Source organism: Nelumbo lutea, chromosome 4 (assembly GCF_056320005.1).
Source record: "Nelumbo lutea isolate HS-2025 chromosome 4, American lotus-T2T, whole genome shotgun sequence".
NCBI lineage: Eukaryota > Viridiplantae > Streptophyta > Magnoliopsida > Proteales > Nelumbonaceae > Nelumbo > Nelumbo lutea.
Window position 1 is genome coordinate 30387203 of NC_142687.1, and position 23052 is coordinate 30410254.

Sequence of the window (23052 nt, forward strand, 5' to 3'; positions counted from 1 at the left end):
TATAAACCTATTCTCAAATCGGACTTGTTGGTGTTGTTGGACTGTAGACTTTTTGTCAAACATTGAGCTGATTTATGTCCTTTTCATCTTTGAAACCTGCACATGGCAAGAACATTACACGGGCGTACTACATTTACAAAACCTGAGGTTGACAAGATTTTGACATCTACTGTGGATGAAAATTAGCTAATGGTCTTTGCTACAATTGGGCGGTCAAAACATCTAGATGGTTGATTGCTTATTTGGTTTTGAGAAAATGGGTGAGGGGAGTACCATGTACTTTTCTATTTGTCGTCAAGAGACTTAAAATATCATTCGAAGTGGGCTGGATTTGAGCCGAGCTGAATTGAATATTTGGCTATTCGAGTTCAATTCGAGTTAGAGATTTGAATTCAAGTTCGGCTCGGTTTATAGCTCACAAGTTTGAGTTTGGTTCAGTTCGAGCTCAACTATAAGCTAAGTTTTTTTTGAAAATAAATTATAAAAATTATTTACTATTATATATAAAAATAAAAATATTATATTAATAAAAATATTATTATACATAATAAAATTATATATATATATATATATATTTGTATGTATGTAATAAAAATTATTTATTTAATACTAGGCTCATGAGCCTCACGAGTCGAACTTCACTAGGCTTGAGCTTGACTCTATTAGCAAACGGGCCTATATATCAGGCTCAAATTTGACTCGAAACTTTGTTTAAACAGAGCTCGAATAGCTCATAAAAGGCTCATGGCCACCCCTAATTCGAAGGAACCTAGAGAGAGAGAGAGAGAGAGAGAGAGTTTTTAAATGCAGCTGCATTATTAAGGTAAACTAAAGCATGGGGGCCTACAATATTCCCACCTACCCTGGTTTGGACGTAGGATATGCTCCTTTCTAATCTGCTCCTCACACCAATCTCACAATGTGTTTCAGCCACACATGGGAAATATATCCTGTACTTTATGTTGTTTTTCATGGGGTGGAGTTCTGATCTGCTCCTCACGCCGATCTCACAATGCGTTTCGGTCACACATGAGAAATATATCTGCACTTCATGTCGTTTTTGATGGGAAGAAGTTCTGATCTGCTCCTCACAGAGCATGCTTCACACTGACTTCATAGCATGTCGTAGTTGTACATGGGCAGCATTTCCAGTACTTATATTTATTATTCATGAGAAGATATTCCCAATATAAGGTGGGATGTAGCTGTGAGGTAGGCGTGAGGCATGCTTTGTGAGGAATAAATCCCAATTCCATGGGAAGATGTTCCTAATATCAAGGCTTTGAGGTCGGTGCGAGGTGCGCTTCTGTGCCATAAAATAGTTGTATTTCTGGGCTGGCCTACTAGTTGAGTTGAGATCTCGGCTTAAGTCAGCCCATCTGTTGGTCAGAGATCGACCGAGTTTTACATTAAATGGCTTTTTAGTAACAGCTGAAATAGCTAAACTGAATATAGTTTCTTGCTCTCTTTTAATTAGCTAGAAGTCTTTGAGGACTAAGGAGGTTTTGAGCTCAAAACCCAAATAGGAGAAGATTCACTGATTCAGACTCCAGACTCCAACCTACGTTTCAAAAGATTGCATGCGACTGGCATAGATATAAGGCGGCAATCAAAAGGTCAAAATTATTTTAGAAAATCAACCCAAAAAATAAAGAAAACAAATCATCTAGAAGCCTCTGTTTGTATCCTTTTCCTGTTTTTCCTCTCAGCCAAAGTAGGACGAATTTGAGCAGTATAGTAAAGCGTGACAATGTTATCTAACTCATGGGAGTGTGTAATCGTCGCCACCAACCTTGAGTTACGTCTAAATAGCAGTCAAATTCGGCTGTTGGCATATTAGTCGACGAAAGCCCAATGACATATGCTCTTATTCATTTATTGAAATCGAGATGATTTGATTATAGCCAGACCGGCTTTGTTGACTCACATGGATGAGAATTTCGCTTGCTGGGAAATGGTTGGGGGGCCTTTGCTGTGATCAGATAGAACTCATTTTCTTTATTTATTAGATTATTGTTCTTTGTCAGACCTATAGCATCTACCACTAAATCAGCCTATTTAAAGGGGTTCTCTTATCTTTGCCTCAGAATTATTGTTTCCATATTCACCTTCTCTCTTCCTAATAATCTCCCTGTCTCTTTACCAGAACTTGGCCTAAATAAGAATTAGAAGAAAAGAAATAGGAAAAAAAAGAGGATGGAGAGCCTTTCTTTGCCATTTTATGGGAGCTTGAAGAGGTACTGGAGGAGGAGAAGATACCATCGGCTCGAGGGATCGACCACCGGAAGGAAGAACATAAAGATAGTGATGATCGGAGGTAATACTCGGCGGGTTTGGAAGATAAGACCGATACCCAGGTTGCGACTAAAGATGCTTTCGCCGATGAAGGTGTTGGTGAGACTGAAAGAAGCTTACATGAATATGATGCTTAAATTGGCTGGCAACGTTGGCTACCTGAACAACAACAACATGTTCGGAAGCAAGAGAATTCCAAAGGCTAGGCAGGTGAAGACAGTTTCTTCGAACGAAGAATTTGAGATGAGGTTGATCCTTGAAATCTACAAGTCTCTGGCAGCTTCTCGTCAACTGTCTTCGTATTGAAGAGAATCAATGTAAATATTTTCTATTTTGTTTATCTTTCTTCAAATTTCTCTGGGTGTTTGTTTTTCTATCATGGGAATTAGGATGCGTAATATGCATTTTTTTTTCCACCGAGCTAGTCTGCTTGGGAGTTGGAGGCCTTGTTCGAGTAAAACGATTCGAATTTGTTTTTGTTGTCAACTTCCAGCTGATTTTGCTTGGCAGCGTAATGACTAATGAGTTGCTTTTTGAAATTTCAAAGGGCTTGGGTGGTTAAATGCAGAGACAGAAACTATTTCAATTAATTGCAATCCAAAAGTCTAAAGTCTAGCTATGATATGCTGCACTCTCTAATCCAACTAATTGTACCGGTAGAGCATGTTGTACTGGCCAACAATGGCCTCCCAGGTCTAAACAGCTTTTAGGATATATATTGATAGATTAGAAAGATGTGAAAACTGGAAAGCAAAGAAGGATTAAAGTATTGTACATATAGTGATGACCATAGAAACGCGCACATGGATGGACCGATACAAAAGGGGTATGAGAATTTTCAAAGTTTGGGAAGGCTGCCCTGATAGTGATGACCATAGAGACGTGCACATGGATAGACTGATACAAAGGGATGTAAATGTAAATGGCCCATAGGGGGGACCAACCGTTGGGTTGGGGAGTCGGGAATTTACATGAAAAAATTGTATTACTTATTAGTGGGGGATTTCTACACCATAGGGGGGCCATGGAAAATGAATTTTTTTGACAGTAATACCCTCCAGGGGGTGGCTAAGTTGCTTACCCTTATGCTGAAAATGATAATCCCCTCCCGCCTTTCTCTTTACCCAGGTAAGTGAGAACACACATTAACATTGTCACAAAACTTTCTCAAGCAACTTTTGCTCGGGAAACACTTGACCGGCGGGGTAAACTTATCGTTTACCCAAGTAAGTGAAAATGAACAGGGCCTTACTAAAACCTCCCCTAACGTTTTGTATTTGTAACCACCTCTTTTAAACTTTTGGATACACTTGTAAGTAGATCCCCTCTATTAGAAATCTCTAACAAGAGAGACAGCAATGTCCAAAATACCCATGCAATTGCTATTGAGACTAGTGTCTATAGGAAAAAAAGAAAAGAAAATGAAAACTTAATTAACAACAAAAAAAAGAGTTTAAAGTCACAACTTTACCTTTGAGCAATTGATATTGAGGGGAACTTAGGAAAATAAATCAATTTCAGAAAAGGGATTGGAAGGCTTTGAGGTAGCAATTGATGTGAAGAGTTGGAAATAAATATTATGGTCAAAATTAATGGCATGGGTATTTTGGACATTTTCATGCCTCTTGTTAGAGGATTCTAAGAGAGAGGGAATGCTTCCAACTATGTTTAGAAAGTTCAGGTGAGGTGAATGCAATTACCAAACTTTAGGGAGGTTTCATCAATTTACCCTAAAAAGGGTTGAATATCCTTTTGTTGTTTTAAAAAAAGGGTTGAATACCTGTCAAACCATGCCACATCAACAAATGTATATATGTGTGTAGGTATGTATACACAAGTATATTATCAATAAAAATGTGTAATCATTTTTGAGATATAATATATGTATATATAAATATTATTTTATGTATAATTTATATTTTTATTTCAGTTTTTAATATTTTATTTATAAAAAATGTTAAAACTTACAATTTAAGGCCTTTTTTTTGTGTGAAAATAGTAGGACAAGGTGCCTTTGGACCCTTGGGGCTCAAAAAGTTACCCAAAATCAATATATAAAGATATTAGGGCTGTTCACAAACAATGCCAAACTGACCGAACCGACCCAACCCAACCCAACCCGATTTGGTTGGTTTTTCTTCACCACTAGTCGGTTTCGGTTTGTGAAGAGGGATAAACTGATAATTTGGTCCAGTTTCGGTTTTCATGTGTAAAAACCAAAATCAAACCAAATTAGTTAGTTTCTGATTTCCTAGTCTTTCCCTAACTAGGTAATCGCTATCCCAGTTTCTTCTGTCTAGTTAGTTACTTATTTTTAACATTAAAGAACAATAAAAAAAATTAGTTAAATGGGAACTACTTTTGTCTTTATTATTGTTTTCCTTTTTTGAGTAGAAAATTTTACACAAAATTTAGGGTTGTTCACAAACAGTACAAACTGACCAAACCAACCCTTCATGCTTGGGTTGGTTTTGCTTAATGGCAAGTCGGTTGTGGTTTGCTCTTTAAGCAACCCGACCAGATCGGGTCGATATCACCACAATTAGACATTGGAGTGCAAAATTATGACCTCCAGAAATTTGCACATACATTAAGTGTGCAATATGTGATATAGTGATCGGGTCAAATGGGTTAATGGTTAAACCACCCAAATGTGATCTAATGATCTAATGATTAGGTCAAACGAGTTTCAAAGCAAACCCAAAATCAAGATTAAGTGATAGTTCCAATGATTCAACCAGCTGGGTCAATGGTGAATTGAGAACATTTATCTCTATGTATTTTTTTTTCTTTTTATCTTTAAGCTGTTTTTGTTTCAAATTTTAGCTTATTGTATTTGATTGCATTAAAAATAATACATAAAATAGAATAAAATAAAATCCAAAACAAAATTAAATGAAAGTTTGCATTTTCTTCATTTACACTCCCATTCATTTATACTGGTGCAAATAAAATTTCATTGCAACCAAAACTCCCATGCATTTGTATTATTGAAAAGGAAGGTTCAAAGTATTATATTGATTTTCAGCAGTTATTGGGAATTAGGAATATCTTTGAAGTTTGAGCTGTGGCAGTGGCGTTGAAACCAATGTTCAAATTATTAATACGAATTGGATAAGTATCAATCTTGGCCATTATATTTTTGAAGGTCAATACCCTTTTTATTATTGATGTCCTGTCTCCATTCTTAACTTAAAAACATTTTAATGAGAGGATGTCACCCCTTTGAATCACCACCTTCCCAGCTCTAAACAGGTTTTATGACTTTTATTGATGGGTTAGATCAATGCGGAATCTGGATAAGAAGGTTCAAAGAATCGAAATGCATGCCGTATAGATTTTCAGCATGGGCGTTGCCAGGAATTAAGAATATCATTGAAGTTTGAACCGTAGCAGAAAGCCAGAAAGTGTGAAAACCAATGTTTAAAGTATCAGTTCCAATCGGATATGTATCGGATTTTTACATTACTCTGAATTAGGACGTACGACCGTACGTAGACATTTGGCCACTTCCAATATTTTGGACCTCGGTGAAAATCAGCTAATCAAGTATTCGATTTAGAACATGTGGTCCGGCCTAGCTCGACCCACATTATTTCTAGGAAGGAGATTATGTGGTCCCAATTTTATACGAAAGAAAATTAAGGTAAGGTGGTGCAAATTTTACATTAATTTTTTATTAGATGCTAAATCTCCATGAATGACGGTTGTACAATTATACTATGACTCTAATTGTCTCGTAACTCATATCGAATATAACATGAATTATGAATAAAGGGTAAATTTTTTATATTATTTTTATAGTTTAGCTAATTGATTAAGTATACTTTTATTCTTTTTTAAATTGATTAAGGCTATTCTTACTGTTTTTCAAAATTATCATCACTATTAAAATATTGACTGAAAGGCTAAAATATCTATTTTGCCGTTAAATCAAATTCGAAGCTCCTCCATTCTTCTTTCTCCCAGGTTTTTGACGCTTTACCGGAATTAGTCTCAGCCACTTGTGTCCGAGAAAGGAGAATCACCGGCAAAATTGCACCGCCCTCGAAAGTTGCCCAACCCCTCTCACTCTGACTCTGACCAGAGAACTTGTAATCGTCTGGCATCTTCAACGATGCAGGAGGAGAGAGATGCCGTTACTTTGTGGTCATGGTCTTGGATTCAAGACGACGCCACTGCTAGGAGTTGCAGCAACGGTGACCAAGAAAATAAAGACGAAGAAGAGGGTTTGATTGCAAAGAAAACATTGAGTAACCGGGTTCGCTTCATTGGTTCCCCATAGGGGTTTGATTCAGGACAGGCGCTTGGTTGCAAAGAAGACGAAGAAGAGGGTTCACTTTAGGACAGGGGACAACAGTTCGATTGCATAGAAGACGAAGAAGAGGAGAGAGAGGCATGTTCGGTTTGTTCGATTATAGAGAAGACGAATAAGAGGAGAGAGAAAGATGGAGCCTAGCAGAGTTGTTTGGTTTTGTTCGATTACAGAGAAGGCGAAGAAGAGAGAAATCCATGTTCGATTGCAAGCTCCCCACCTCACCTCGCCGTTGCATCTCTAGTTCAGTCGATGAGGTGCTTACAGTTATCGCCGGTGATGAGGTACTACAACACAACAGTTGTCGTCGCCAAACCCTCCCTCCCCCACCTCACCTCGCCATCGCATCTCTGGTTCAGTCGGTGAGGTGCTTACAGTTGTCGCTGGTGATGAGGTACTACAACACAGTAGTTGTTACCGCCTAGCCCTCCCTCCCCCACCTCACCTCGTTGCTACATCTCTGGTTCAGTTGGTGAGGTGCTTATAATTGTCGCAGGTGATGAGATACTACGACAGAGCAGTTGTCGCCGCCAAACCCTCCCTCCCCCACCTCGCCTACCTCATCTCGGGTTCAGCTGGTGAGGTGATTACAGTTCGAACACAACAGTCGGTGATGAGGTTCGAAACTGGGCTTGGTCAAAAAGACCTCTGCAATACTATGGATTTGAAGGGTTTGGGGATTTTCGATTATAAAAGGGTATATTGGGGATTTTTGAAAATATAACGATGTGATGTCACATGTGTACAGTTTAGATAGAATATTAACGGTATGAAAAGATTTAGGTAATTTTTAGAAACAGTAAGATAGTCTTAGTCAATTTTCATATAGTAAGAATACAGTTAATCAATTAACTAAACTATGTAATTTAAGAATATACTGCTATAAGAGAGAGAGGAATTACCTCATTATATAAAAACTTGTAAAATTTCTCATGTATGAATGTTATTTGGAATATAGAGCTCGAATGCTGCACTCTTGATGCAAATAATTATTCATTTTGAGATCATTTGTACTCAAATATCTCAAGCATTTAATTTGATTGACCATTTCGTTCTTTCTTCAACAAAAGTACTTCTACTACAACTCAAAGCCTTGGCCAAATTTCAGAAAATTGTTTGCATGACAGCAAGCACTTATGCACCAATTCCTCTGCTCTTTTTAGCCTTTCTCGTCACCATTTCTTTTGCATTCATGTCTCGAGATTGAAGTGATTATCTATGTTTTTTACCCACAGCAATTATCTTTTAATCTGCATTTGCAGCCACACCAAGATTATGACTGGTTAAGTAATTAATTGCATATATTATATTTGTTGACTCCAGCAGTATTTGTTTGCTGGGCTAGTTGCAAATCCAAAGATTGTTTAGAAAAAAAAATAGAAAAAAAAAAACCCTACCAGCCCAATTAGAAAAGTGGAAAATAATCAAATGTGAATAAACAGGATCGGAAAATACTTAAATTTCCAATTAAACTACCTGGAAATCATGAATTTTAATGCCATAGACCAAGAGTTTGGTTGGTAGGGCGAGGTATCCTAGAGTTGCATACTCTCGTTGTTTAATAGAATTCCTCTTAAACAACTCGATAAGAACATCACACGGCGCCTCCATACTCTGCTCTGCGTGTGCAGACTGTAGTGTGCACCATGGAGTTTGGTATGCGGCTGAACAATTCCATCCAATAATGCATAATTGCCTATATGTATATATGCGTCGCGTGTGTGTGAGAGAGGGAGAGAGAGAGAGAAAACACACCCACCTCTCAGTTGGTTTACTTTAGAGATGGCCAGGAGACATGAAGAGACGGCCCTTACTTCCCATATTCGGAACGGGAATGCTCCAGAGGATTCAGGTCATGCACGGCTGCACGAGCTTGGTTATAAGCAGGAACTGAAGCGCGACCTCTCGTAGCCACTCGAAACTCTTATGTTTTGATTTTACTCATGATTCTACTATATTTCTTCAGATGCTTTCTATCGACTGTTCCCCAATGCAACTCTCATGGATGAACTGTGGGATTCTTTTTTGGTAATAATGAGGTTAATTGGTTCGTGGTGGAGTTTTAATTCATGGGTCTTCTTTGGAATTTGCAGGGTGATTTCGAATTTTGTGTTTTCATTTTCGATTATATCAGTGCTCACAGGGATAACGACCCTTTACAATACAGGGCTAACATATGGAGGCCCTGTTGTTATGGTCTATGGCTGGTTTATTGCCGGTCTCTTCACCATGTTTGTTGGGCTGTCGATGGCTGAGATTTGTTCCTCCTATCCTACATCGGGTGGTCTTTACTACTGGAGCGCCAAGCTCGCTGGCCCTGACTGGGCGCCTTTTGCTTCATGGTTAACGGGCTGGTAATTCATTTCTTCTTTTTCTTCTTCTTTTTTTTTTTTTTTAATTTTTATATAACTTTGTTTCTAGTTGCTATCGTTACTAATTCCAAGCTGAAGTGTTGATCCATGTGGACTGATTTCCAACCTATCCATTAAAAGAATTGGTAATTGCCAATTTCACTTATTCTTCCACTTTATGGGGGCATATATACACGCTCGAAGTGGATCAATGAGCAATCTTGTCAACTTCAACTGGGATTTATAATTGATACTGTCAAGCTCCCTTAAGGAGACAACAAAGATAAGTACCCCAAGGGAGCTTGTAATCTTCGTTTTGGTAGGCTGCGCTTGACATGCTTTCATAAAATTAATTATGATGAATTTTGTGATTCTATCATTTTAAATCTGTATATATGAAAACCATTGGCTCAAAACTCATTCTTCAAACAGTGATACTTTGGAGAAAAATTTTAACCAAAGAAAGCCTTTCTGAAGTTTGTTATCTATCAAGTACTAACAGTAAGTTGATCTTGGTAGGTTCCAGTATTCTACCAAGAAATGGAGGTTTAAGATTGGACTATGCTGTTGCAGTCTACCATCCTATACACCCCAATTAGCATATGGGATTGAGCAGACCTTTAATAATCTAATATAGCTATTACTCTAATGCATGGGCAATGCTCACATCTTCATCCCTACTCTGATCCAACCTCTAACAATCTACTTAAGGAACTGGTGTAATGCTTTACAGCCCCTGCTGTCAGATGTCATAGTTGTCAAAGCTCAAAAGTGAAGTAAAACTTTAATTTCTGAAATAGATGTTTTCTGTATATACTTGGTTTGTTTTGCTTATTGTTAGGATACTTGGTAATGGTGTGGTGCAGATGAGAAATAAATATTAAGATGACAAACTTGAATAGGATATGCATTAGTTGGAGTTTCTAGGATGGATGCACGGAATTGCAGGAATAAGTTTGGATGGATATCACCCAAATTTGCAGGATGATTGTGTGAGCCATCATATTTAAATTCTGAGGAGAACCCACAAGATGTAATCTGTGGCCCTCTTTATCATACTTTCCAAGAAGATTATGGCTTTCACAATAGATTGGATCTGAAAGCAAAAGAATCTTTGATTGAAGTACATTTCTGTCCCTTTACTTCTTTTAATCTGTGCGGACTGCTGAATGACTTCAGCATCTTCTTACCCTGGGTAAATGTGAATAAGAACTGAAGAACATCTGGCATTATTGTTGCTATCATCTACGTTTTTATTTGTTTGTATTATTTTGATTGTTTGTCTTTCTTTACAACAATAATAATAGTTTACCTTATGATGCTCCTGGTCCTGTATCAAACTAATTTCTTTGTCAAATTGAATTTCTGGATCTTCTGACGCTTTTCTTTTCTTTTTTTTTTTCCTCTGCAGGTTCAACATTGTTGGTCAGGTATATCTGGGAATGGGAATGCATCTATTTGAATTTGTTGTTCATTTCTAGCCCATGCTTTCTCCGGGTATTGTGTTACCTATTACAAGTTCCTGATCTGAGTCTCTAGCATCCTAAAAGACTTCTACATTTGCAGTGGGCTGTCACAACAAGTGTGGATTTTTCACTTGCTCAGCTGATTCAAGTGATCATTCTTCTTAGCACAGGTGGGAAAAATGGTGGTGGGTATGAAGCTTCTAAATATGTGGTTATTTGATTCCACAGAGCAATTTTGCTCATCCATGCCGTTTTAAATTGTCTTCCTATTTCATGGTTATCTTTATTTGGGCAACTTTCTGCCGCATGGAATGTCATAGGTACGTTTCCTAGGATTTTAACTTAATTTTTCATCTTCAAATCTTAGCACTTGATGTAGTCTAAATCTTGTACCTCTAACTTATATTTGCCTTTTTTAGGTGTTTTTGTCCTTATGATTCTCATTCCTATGGTTGCAACGGAGAAGGCTAGTGCCAAATTTGTTTTCACTCACTTTAACAAAGATAATGGGGAAGGCATCCACAGCAAACTATATATACTTGTTCTGGGCCCCCTTATGAGTCAATATACGCTTACTGGGTATGATGCATCTGCACATATGGTAAGTTATGGTGTCATAGTAATTGTAGTCTTAGATTAACCCGCTGCCTTTAGAAGTAGAAAATCTAAGCATGCCATATATTTCGAACTTCATGTCTCAAACCAGGACATGTTTGAGTGATGTTGATAACCTGCCTAAGATCACTTATTAGTTTGTCATTCCTTGCTGAAGCTCAAATCCTTGCTTGTCATACATAATGGTTACCCTTGTTGGTTATAGCCAGTTTGGCAGAGACATTTTCATTAGATCTCCTCCGTGACTATTTAAACTGTATTGGTGGATTACTGTTTTTGTACAATCTGGCATTTTGAGTTTGGAATCAATGGATATATCTGATTCTTAGTTAAAGCAACTTGAAGTAACTATAGAAATTTAGCCAAAAAGAAAACACACTTTTTCACTTACATTACAAGTTAATTCATCCACTGACTTCAGACATAACCTAGGATTAAAATATCGATATGCCCGATACGAGGTGTATGGTATCGATATTTTAATCCCTGGATATAACATACTGAGCTGGTTTTTCCTTTTATTTTTCTTTCTTTACTTCCTTTTCTTGTGTACTGTAATCCATCTTTATCTTTGGAAGTAGGGCTGCAAGTTGGGTTGCCTGACTCGAATAATTTCAACTATATCAGGTTTGGGTTAGGGTTCAGATCTATTCTACACACTTATACATGAGAGAAACTCTCTAATTTAATACAATTATACTTGTAAAAAAAGTTAACAAATTCCCAACCTAACCTGACCCAAGTTGCACCCCTATTCGGAAGGAATTATTGTTCCCTTTCACAGAGTTTTAGTCCCAGTATCTTTCTCATGTTAGTTGCTTAAATTTTATTCCATTACTTGGACCAATAATTATGTTTCTCTTTGAACTTACCTCAGACAGAGGAGACAAAGAGTGCAGACAAGAATGGGCCAAAAGGAATAATTAGTGCAATTGGAATTTCTATTGTTGTTGGTTGGGGTTACCTACTTGGTATGACATTTGCAGTAACCAACATCTCACAGCTCTTGAGCCATGACAACGATTCTGGTGGTTATGCCATTGCTGAAGTCTTTTACCAATCCTTCAAGAGTAGATATGGCAATAGAGTTGGGGGAATCATTTGCTTAGGAGTGATTGCACTTGCCACATTTTTCTGTGGTATGAGTTCAGTAACAAGCAACTCCAGGTGAAATCTCCCTTTCCCCTCTTTGTCTCACATTTTTGGAAATGCTTACTTCCATAGTTGCAGTTTTTCTTTTCTTTTTTCTTTTTTTTTTTCCATTTGAAAGCTAATTAAGTGTGATTCAATTAATTTCAGAATGGCATATGCATTCTCAAGAGATGGAGCTATGCCCTTTTCATCATTATGGCATCAAGTGAACAAACAGGAAGTCCCAATAAATGCAGTTTGGCTTTCTGTTTTCATCTCATTTTGTATGGCATTAACTGTACGTACATCATTGTTTTCATCATTGTTTTATGTGGAGAATCTGGAGATTGAAACCATAGGTTCGAAATTCAGCTGGGTCAGGTGCAACTCTAATTCAATGTTCCATTTTCCATATTAAAATCTTCAGTAGATTGAGCCAAAGTTGTATCATAGCATTCATGATCACCACAAAGACTTGTATTACTTATCTGACTCTCTAAATAATGCTTACAAAGAATGGCATTTCAAGTTGATTGCAGCCTTTGTTGTGTTTTGCAGTCTCTCGGGAGCCTAGTGGCATTTCAAGCAATGGTGTCAATAGCAACCATTGGACTCTACATTGCATATGCTCTACCGATATTCTTTAGGGTGACCTTGGTTCACAAGTCTTTTGTTCGAGGGCCTTTCAACCTGGGCCGCTATGGGATCCTTGTTGGTTGGATTGCAGTACTCTGGGTAGCAACAATTACAATTCTCTTCTCTTTGCCTGTCGCATATCCCATTACAAAGGACACTCTCAACTACACTCCTGTTGCAGTTGGTGGCCTCCTTATTCTTACCGTGTCTTCATGGTTCTTGAGTACTCGGCATTGGTTAAAAGGTCCCATAACCAACATAGATATTTAAATATGATATTGCCTGTCAATTTACAGCTTCCATAATATTAAATCAATTAAAAATATATTCATTTATTGTCATATAGCTGCCCTTTTCTAACTGCAACCAAATTGTTTCAATTCAATCTACTTTGGTGAATAGGAGTTGAATACATGGGCACTGAAAACTATACCTAGTAGCTTTGGAGTTTCCCAATGAGACTGATTCTTAGACTCTTCCTTTTGATGCATAGCTGTAGTGGTTTTGCTAAAAATTGGACTTCTGTAGCTAGAATTCTAATATGAGAAGCAATGGTAAATTGATACCATGAAATCTAGAGTCACTGCTGAGATGAAAGATGAAATAGAGCAAAACATTCAAATGGAGACACTGTAAATCAAATTTATTAGTCTTAATTCATACCCTCAGTAACTTGGTAAATAAGGAAGCAAATACATAAGGATTTGAAATAACAAAATTAACGAGCAAGAGCTTTTTCCAATTCCTCTTTCTTACCACCCCAACATTAGTCATTTGATGGTTATATATTTGATTTTTTTCCCTCTGCATTGTTGTTTTTGTCGTTGGTCATGGTGGTGGTAACTTGTGGGCTGGTGGAAATTCTAATCTGCACTAGGGTTACGTTTTGTTGGTTTTGAGAAGTGGGTGAGGGCCATAACAGTATTGTCTTGATCCAAAAGAAAACAAGTTTCTTACAATGGTGGCAACCAACCATTTTCCATGAAAAGTGAAAATGCAAGAAAGTTGAATGTGCCAGCGTGGGTGGATGAGACCTACAAAAAGCTACCTTTCTAAAAAGAAAAAATAACTTTAGTTTTTAGTTTTTTTCTTTTATTTTTTATAGCCAATCAGACACTTTCTTTCTAGCAAATCAACCAAATGAAACATACGAGAACTTAGAAATATGATTCTACACACCTCATAAATTTTTACGGAGAATCTGCTACGATCCTTTAATGTCAGCGAATTCAATTTAAATAACCATTGCGCATAATTTGGCCATGATGTTTTCAACATTAAGGATTCAACTAAACATTTCTCCGGAGCTTTGACGACTTATGGTCATTGTTATTGATAAATCATGTCTTTTGGCAGCACCCTGCTGCTCGGAATACTATCAGGTGGTCAATGACTTAAAGGTTAAAGTGGAGGTTTTTTGTTGGATGAGGATTTGGATGTTGAGCTGATTAAGCCGAGCAGGAGGGTAAATTAGGTGTCAAGCTAGGTTGATTGCCGACCTGGGTAGTTCTTTAGAGAAACCTGCAAAGAATCAATGTTAGAGGACCCGAGGTGGCTAACCTAGCGAGGTCACTCTGATGCTTAAGTCAGTATTGCATTGTCTTGGTTGTGAGCTGAAAGCTTGAGTGTAGAGAGAGTTAGTGAGCAAATAATCGCACGTACCTCTTCGTGTCATTGGGGTTGGTGCCTTTATATAGGCTTTGTTTGGCGGTGGCTTCACGCACCACATCCGAGATTTTCGGGAGGTCTCCTAATCGGTCCGAGATTCCCGAAGGTAATCGCCTCGCATGTTGGTCATCCTCAGGAACACTTGGTACATGGGCCAACTTCCAAGAAACTTGAGAGTGTTGGGATATGCATACTAAATTTTTCGACGAGCACAACTCGTAGGTCGGCTCTTGGACCTCAGCCAGGTCGGCAAGCCCTCGAAGGAGATCGCTCCCTGCGTTGAGGTACACATCGACCAATGACGAGGTGCTACAAGTCGGCCCTAGACGAGGTGCTCCTAGTCAACCTAAGTTGTGGTCAAGCCACGAGGTTGGCGGTAAAGGTAGGTTGCCAGGTCAGGCAAAGACGAACTACGATTTGGGACTCCAAATCATCGCCTAGGTGGCATCTGGGTGTCATCCAGTTGTTTCGGGATGCCATGTGTCACAATGTCATTGGAGTGCCAAATCCGCACTCATCAATTGCCCCCCACTCTCGAGCTGAAAGTAGCTCGGAAAAGGGAGTAGATCACTCCTTTTGGCCCAGAATGACTGATTCAATAAGCTTGTAGTCATAAGCGTTGGTCCAATTTGCTCATGAGGTCGGAAGAGTTCGAGTGTTTGCAGCCTTACGCGGGACCTCGTCATCTTGATTATCGGGGCACGAGAGCGAATTCATCCGCTCGAGGAGAGGTGGAGCAGGTACCCTGAGGACATCTACCTTATTAGGGATGGAACCATCAAAGGGTTCTACAATCTGGCCATTACCTCAAGAGTGAAGTTTATCAAGCCATCCTCAAGAGGGGGGTTCTATGTGACTGCTTTATCAGGTTGCTCCACCTAGGTAGATTTCGACGTAACGTCCTTCGAGCTGGTTCTCAAAAGAGTAGCTAGTGAGTTCGATGCGGAGCCTGAAACCGAGGTGGAGGTCTACTGTGAAGAGATCGACTAAATTTACGTTTGTCATGGTGCTGAAAGCAAACTAGTCTTTCCTTTGTTCTCTTTCTTGTGCTGAATGTGAAATGCTTTTTATTTTGCCCATGCAAAAGAGGTGACTAGGTCTTATGTGATGTCAAAGGTCTTTTATTAATTCGGCACCGTAGCCCTTAGGCTCTGGGAGTGACTCGCGGTCCACTCTCCTTATCCTTGATTTTGCCCATGCCGAAGAGGCGATTAGGTCTTAGCACACCTATGCCGAAGAGGCGACTGGGACTTAGCACGCCTATGCCGAAGAGGTGAATATGACTTATCTGCCCATGCCAAAGAGGCGACTGGGTCTTGTATTGTGTCGAGGTTTTTTGTCAACTCGACACCATAGCCCTTAGGCTCAGGAAGTGACTTATAGTCCTCTCTCCTTATCCTTGGTCTTGCCCATACCAATGATGCGATTGGGTCTCATGTGGTGCTGAGGTCTTTTATCAGCTTAGCACTTTATCCCTTAGGCTCTGGGAGCGATTCGTAGTCCACTCTCCTCATCCTTATTTAGCCGACATGTGGCCTAACCTTTCCGCCTAAGCCGGTGGTCATTATCTAGTAACTTCTCATATGACTGCTTCTATGTCGTCCCGCATGATTATCTTCCTGGATGAGTGCTTGCAAGACCACAGCGTACATGTTCTGTCCCCCCCCCCCCTTGCGAGGGCATAATGTTGTTGTCGGTGTGAGTCAGAAATTTGGGGCCATGGTTGCGCTGCATCAACCTCGTAATGACGTCGGTCGTCCACTCCTATGAGAATCCACAGGGAGCTCGACTTCCAAGGGTAGCTCTACTAACTATAGGTCGCCGACTTGCTCAGGAGCCTTGAGGGCTTAACCCGCAAGGGCATTCACATAATTCGTAGGCCGCTAACTCCCGCGGGAGCCACAAAGGGTTCAATCTGTAGGGGAGACCTCATGAAGAGGATTGATGAGGCTTATCCGGGCTGAAATAAAGTTGGCAAAGCTGCTTAGTCTATTGGCCAACAACTTCATGTGGGAACCATGACTGGCTCAACTTGTGGGGATGACCTTACTCTGAGGTGCTTGTTGCCAGACTGCTGGTTGTTAAGATTGTTCTGTTGCTGCCTATTCTGCATCGACATGAATACGTTGAGCTGCTCCCATGTTCACATCTGGAAATTCATGCTTCATCTCATGGAACTGTCGCGCTTTGATCCCGACGGGAACTACTTATGGCTCTACCGCGGGGAGAGGGGCGTTCAGATGCGATAGAGGGGTATTTATCTGATTATCATAGGGGAGTTCTCCAAGTTCATCATAGATGTTTTTGCCCCCTAGGTGTTGATGCTACTCAAAAGTGCCTTTGAGTTCATAAAAATGAAAATTAGAAAGTGACTTTAATTTCTAAAAGGTGAGATCTTTAGTTTTCTGGAAGATGAGGAATTAGCCTTTTAGAATGTGAGAACTTAGCTTTTTGTAGCGTTTTGCCACAAACTGTGCCAATTGATGAAGCACGTTTTTTGGCAGAACCTTTTTGTTCGGACTACTTCTAGGTGACCGATGACTTAGAGGCCGAAGAGGATGACTTTTTACTGGATGAGGACTTGGATGCCGAGCTGGGGGGTAGAGTGGGTGTCGAGCTAGGTTGATTGCCGAGTTGGGTAGCTCCTTAGAGAAACCTGCAAGGAATCAATGTGAGAGGACTCGAGGTGGATAACCCAGCAAGGTCGCTCTGATGCTTAAGTCAGTATTGTGTTGTCTTGATTGCGAGCTGAAAGCTTGAGTGTAGAGAGAGCTAGTGAGCAAATAATCGCGCGTACCTCTTCGTGTCATTGGGGTCAATGCCTTTATATAGGCTTTGTTTGGCGTGGGCTTCACACACCACATCCAAGATTTCCGAGAGGTCACCTAACTGATTCGAGATCCCCGGAGGTAACCTCCACGCACATTGGCCATCCTCCAGAACACTCGGTACGTGGGCCAACTTCCGAGCAACTTGGGAGTTTCAAGATATGCATATTGAATTTGTCGGTGAGCACAACTCGCAAATCGCCTCCTAGACCTCAGTTAGGTCGACAAGCCCTCGAGGGAGGTCACTCCTCGTGTTGAGGTCACATCGGCCATTGACGAGGTGCTATAAGTCAGATGAGGTGCTCCTAGTTGGTCTAAGTTGTGGTCAAAGTTGCTAGATTGGCGGTAATGGTAGATCGCCAGGTCGAGGCGAAGACGAACTACAATCTAGGACTCCAAATCATCGCCTAGGTGGCATCTAGTTGTTTCGGGATGCCATGTGTCACAATGTCATTGGTGGGCCAAATCCACCCTCATCAGTTATTATTTGAACTCTTTGCAATGAGGGATCGCTTCTTATCATGTTTCTATGTACCTTTTGAACTATGTAAGATATCTCGAAGTAGGGGGGAGGTATTTCCTATTTAGGCTTGTTCGTTTTTGAGTAAACCATTTGCCATGATAGGGTCATTATTGAAGGGACAATATTGTTCCATTACCCATTAGGCTCAGTTTCAAAGGAGTACAATGCAAATATGTAGAGTGCAAAACCTTATATTTTGTATTGTTTTGTATGTATTTGCATTGTACATATTTACATTTGTTCTTTTTCAAAACTGAGCCTTAACAATTTTATGCCCCCACAGGGAAGTTATTTATCCAAGTCTAAGGAGGGGTTTTTTTTTTCTTCTATTGGAACAACTAATTCTGAAACACAAATATGGGTTTCTTTTTCTTTCCATGGGACCTACCAACTTACCCACCCCATTTGTTGAAAAAAGAATGCCCCTTCATGCTCCACGTGCTGCCAAGTGCCAAGCATCCATGATATAAAAAAAAGGGGTAAAAAGACTTAAATATACCTTGAATTTTTAGAAATTGACTTTAAGATACCCTAAATTTTTAAAATGGACTTAAACATACCTCTTGATAGTTTTACCCTTTATTTTCTTTCAATTTTTCAAAAAGAAACAAACAGAAGAGAAACTCCTTTCCTTTCTCATGGGGAGCTAGCGACCTACCTGGCTATTGCAGACGTCTCATCCTCACCAACGCCTCCCTCCCTCTCTTCTATTTGTAGGGACTTAAGTTCTATTTGTATTTGTGATGCTTGGGGCTGAGCTACCCCCATCTTATGTAGCTCCTCCTATTTATACAAAAAAAAAAAAACAAGCCTTAGCCTATGCTAAGCATATTGAAATTCACACTGATAGGGCTGGCCACATCCTTAGTGCTATGTTTTCTAGCATTCAATATAGAGAGCGGCCAGAGGAATGCTTACAACCCATCAAAGGATGTTGGGGGCAAGGCCATAACTAGGGTTTACAATGATGAATTTGCCAAATCATTTGAGCCTACATTCTATAGTGAACCTGCTTTACTTGATTCTTGAATGCTCATCTATGATTACATTGGGGCAAATATCTTAAACTATCCTTGTGGTTTAGCTAATTGATAACTCTACCCTAACTGTTTACATATTGTCTTAAAGTACCCCTAGGTTCTTTGACAATTGTCATTGTCATTAAACATTGACAAAAAAAGCAAAAAGTCAAATTTACCCTTCATTATTTCTCATTGATAATTTGGAGACTTAGTAATCAAGCAACAATCATAGAGACCTTAAGCCACCGAGGAGCCGATCAAGTACCGAGAACTCATTATTCTCTTCTCAGATTAAAACTCTACATTTTTTTATTAGAATCTCTCTCTCTAACACGGCCACCTTGAACAACTTCCTCGTTATTAGCAGAGAGAGATTAGGTAGTGGCCCATTTGGTAGAATCTACTGTTCACCAACACTATTCATCGTCCTCAACCTCCCAAAGCACCGAACAACGGCTGTGGAATAAACCTCCCCCTTCCGACCCAACGGAAAAGAAAACAAAGAGAGGTATTGAGAATGATGTTAACTATTGACGATTTCAGTTGCGTCTTTATATTTGGTGACGACTTCAGGAGAAATGAGATCTATTGACGATCTCAACTGCATTCTTGTATCTGGGAATGATATTAACATCTGCTGGCACAATTCCTTTTTCTAGTTTCCACTAGACTTTTTCATGGGTCGGGTATTCAGACGGGTCTAGGCCAGCCCAACCTGTTCTAAATTGAGCTTCAACATTATTTTAGGGCCCCGCAGGTTCGGGCTCAAGCCTAAAACACCAGACCTTACCTTTTTCTGGGCCGAGCTTAGGATTTTTAGAAAAGGCTGGCTTGAGCCCGAGCCCAACTTAATAATACATATTATATAATAAAAAAGATATTTTATTTAATAAAAAAATATATATAATATTTTTTCTTTTTTATCTTTTATTTTTTGAAATAATATTGAGATTTTTAATTATTTTTGAATTTTGAAGATTTTTAATATAAATAAAACATTTTTTATTAAATACAAAAGAAAAAAATCTATTTTCCCTCAGGTTCGAGCCTAAATGTATTTTGTAAATACATAGACCCCAGCCCGAACCTAGCCTGGCTCGGCGCGTGAATAGGTCTATTTCTTTTAAGTCCTTCCTTTATAAACCGCACCTCATCATCGACGCTCATTTATTGTTCTCTCTTCGATTGGAACTCTAATTTTCTTCACCGCAACATTGGCCTGGCCAATAAGATGCCAGATGTGGTATTATCACCGGAACAGGTGATGGTACGGGAGTTGTTTTCTCAAGAATCTTCTGCACGTAGAACTCCCTATCCAATCTATGCATCTTCTCCGTCGACGCCTACAACACAGAATCACACCCCTTAATCCTATCAGATTCGAGAACTTTTTATGAAGAGAACTTTTGATCTATTTCTTGAAAAAGAGAATTCCAGCTATTATACTTTTTTTTCTTTTATCGTTTCGTTATTTCTAGCCATCATGAAATTTCTTGGAATGCTTCTCGTTTTACTGAAGGTTTGATCATTTTGAGAAGATGTGCTCCTTCAAGTTTCGTTTTGTTGTTATGTCTGGAAAATAATTCAACTTCTGTTTGATTTGGAATGCTATTTCATTCTTACTAAAGTTTGAGACGATTTTGAGCCTCAAATCTGTTTTTTAAACCAAATTCCATATTCATGTATGAGTTTTTCTTTCATTTCATCTGGTTAAAGCCTGAAAGGACAGAGGTGCTTCGATCCACTTCAGCAAATGGAACTCCCAGCGTCGACTTCTTTTATCCGAATGGAGAAGTTGATTTGGATTTTGAACGTTCTGTTGCTGCCATGGAGTTCCGTTCGGCTCCCTTCTCTCTGTCTCTCTCTTTTTGTCACTTAGGCCACGCATCGACGACCTTAGCAGGAGAGTGAGCGGCAGCGGCAATGCATGAGCCCACCAACTCAGAGTTGATTCTTGCCCAGCTTACAAAAGAGGGACGGAGGGTAATATTGGATTTCAAAATAATTTTATACGTTATATGATATCACGTGTGTATAAATTGTCAAAAACAATAGGGGTGGTTGAAGACAATAGTTAACGGACAATTTGTCTCAATTAAATAAATAGTTTAAATAATTTAATTTACTGTCTGTAGTTTGAAGTTATATCACTCTGTAAATCTGTTAGGTATTTATTTGTCCTGGCTGTGCCCACATTGGTCACCTACATATATTGTAAATTGAACACTAATTGATCAAAATAGTTTCAGATTTTAAAAAACAAAGTCTCGTCTATGAAGTATATAGGATGCCAAAATAGGATTTTACAAATTTTTTGAGTTAAAAATTGATGAAAGGTATGTTTAAGTTTAGTGGGGTCAGTCCACAAGGTATATATTTAAACCCATTTTAATAGATCAGCGTATGTAATTATGTAAGTCAATTACTCAAAATTCAAGATATGTTTAAGTCTTTTACCCATGGTTTTTATAAACGAACCGGTGATCGAACTGGTTAGGGGTCTGGTTACTGATTCAAACGGTCGGACCGTTCGATTCGAATGATCGGCCTGTTTTGACAAAAATAAATAAAAAAATTAAAAAAATTAAAAAATTAGAAAATTGTCAAAACCGTTCAAATGATTAACCAGCCGGTTCAGCGCTTTGCTGACCAAAATCAACAGTTTTGGGGGGAAAATAGAACTGATCAGGTGACTGGTTCCCAATTTTTCTGATCCGACCGTCTGATTTGGTCCGATTTTGAAAACCATGCTTTTACCCAAAAAAAAGCCCATGGCAGTAAGCCTTTGTACCTGCGGCCTGCCAAGAGACAACAAGACCGCAAGAAGGAAAGGGATTTTATTGTAGGTAGATTTTGAGCTAATCAGCTAAAAGATAAAACAAGGTGGGCTGTTATCGGCCCATTAACCCATCAGACGTTCTCTCCCTGTGCTACTGGATCGCCAAGCTTGCTGGCCTGGAGTGGGCGCCCTTTGCTTCATGGTTGACGGGCTGGTAATTCTTTTAGCCTTTGCCTTTTGCCCTCTTTGTATCTACCTTTTCTAATTGCAAGCTGAGCTGATGATTCAAGGACTAATTTCCACCCTTCTCAGTTGTTCTTAGACCCACTTAAGCACTTCTTTCATTCTCTTTGCAGACTGGCTTATTTTCACTCTATTTATGTTACCAAGAGTGCTTGAAGTTTGGATTTTTTTTTCTTTTGTTTGTCTTTTATTTTATTTTTTGCAATTTCGTCAATAAGTATGTTTGCTTGTTAGTCCAAGCGGAAACCACAATTGAGATGTGGATTACTAAGAGTTGCTTGGTCCATCCAAATAAACTTCCAAGGAAAAAAACACTTGATGGATGTTATGGCCCTTCTAGAATGTTGAGAATAGGCAGAGAGACTCTGATCTTTAGAACAAATTAGTTTGGGGAAGTAGAGAAGTGTTCTTGTATAGTTGTGCATTTGCTCTGGGCCTATTGCGAGTTGTTATACGGTTATTACCATATTCATTGTATTCATGGATAGACTTTCTACATTTAGAAGTGGAAATACTATTTACTCATTTAGAGATATGTAAAACAGGGTTATTCAATTTGTTTCGAACTTGATGTGTCAAGCATGACATGATTAGAGGTGTAAGGTGAGTCGTGCCGGACCTTTACGCCAGCAGGCCATTACAGGCCGTGCTGCCCTCCCCAGTGAAAATTTTGGGGTCGGCCTGGCACTGCTCACGGCTCAGGCCCATGCCGGCCCATGCCATGTCGTGCTGTGCTGCGGATTGAGCCTTGGGCCAGGTCGGGCTGTGAATTGGGCCAAAGCTATTTATTTAATAAAATTGATAAAAACACTTAAAATTTTAATTTTATATGAATTTTGTGTATACAATTGCTTATATATACAATAATTAAATAAATTAGTATAATAAAATTAAAAAAATTAATTATTTTATTAATATATTATATACTATATATTATAATATAATTATCATTTATATAATATTATACAAATATATACGGGCTAGGCTGGGCTGTGGGCGAATCAGCCACGAGCAGCACGGCCTGCTTGATCATACCATGTGCCAACCTGTGGACCTAAAACCCCAGGCCTAGCATGGCCTGCATGATCGTGCTGGGGCTGGCACAACCCACAGATCATCGTACTAGGCCATACCGGGCCGTGGGCGTAGCACAAACCCAATTTACACCTCTAGACATGAT

At 39.2% G+C, this 23052-nt stretch overlaps 2 protein-coding genes across 2 annotated transcripts; both read left to right on the forward strand.

The window, feature by feature from the left end:
• The first annotated feature begins 2196 nt into the window (after positions 1-2196).
• On the forward strand, positions 2197-2601 carry LOC148854933 (uncharacterized). The gene has a single exon (XM_088984868.1). It carries the CDS (start codon positions 2197-2199, stop codon positions 2599-2601), a length of 405 nt encoding a protein of 134 aa, XP_088840994.1.
• Positions 2602-6658: 4057 nt separating this feature from the next.
• On the forward strand, positions 6659-13150 carry LOC148854934 (amino-acid permease BAT1 homolog). The gene is made up of 8 exons (XM_088941798.1): positions 6659-7004; positions 8704-8964; positions 10373-10391; positions 10528-10597; positions 10847-11028; positions 11920-12209; positions 12342-12554; positions 12713-13150. Exons 1-8 carry the CDS (start codon positions 6808-6810, stop codon positions 13077-13079), a joined length of 1599 nt encoding a protein of 532 aa, XP_088797924.1. The 5' UTR covers positions 6659-6807; the 3' UTR covers positions 13080-13150.
• The last annotated feature ends 9902 nt before the right edge of the window (positions 13151-23052 follow it).

Bases quoted from the DNA above. Each gene is read 5' to 3' on its own strand.
- LOC148854933 (XM_088984868.1), top strand. From the start codon at position 2,197: ATGGAGAGCCTTTCTTTGCCATTTTATGGGAGCTTGAAGAGGTACTGG.
- LOC148854934 (XM_088941798.1), top strand. From the start codon at position 6,808: ATGTTCGATTGCAAGCTCCCCACCTCACCTCGCCGTTGCATCTCTAGT. The intron at 7,005-8,703 runs GTACTACAACAC...TGGAATTTGCAG, and splicing joins CAGTTGTCGCTGGTGATGAG to GGTGATTTCGAATTTTGTGT. The intron at 12,210-12,341 runs GTGAAATCTCCC...AATTAATTTCAG, and splicing joins TCAGTAACAAGCAACTCCAG to AATGGCATATGCATTCTCAA.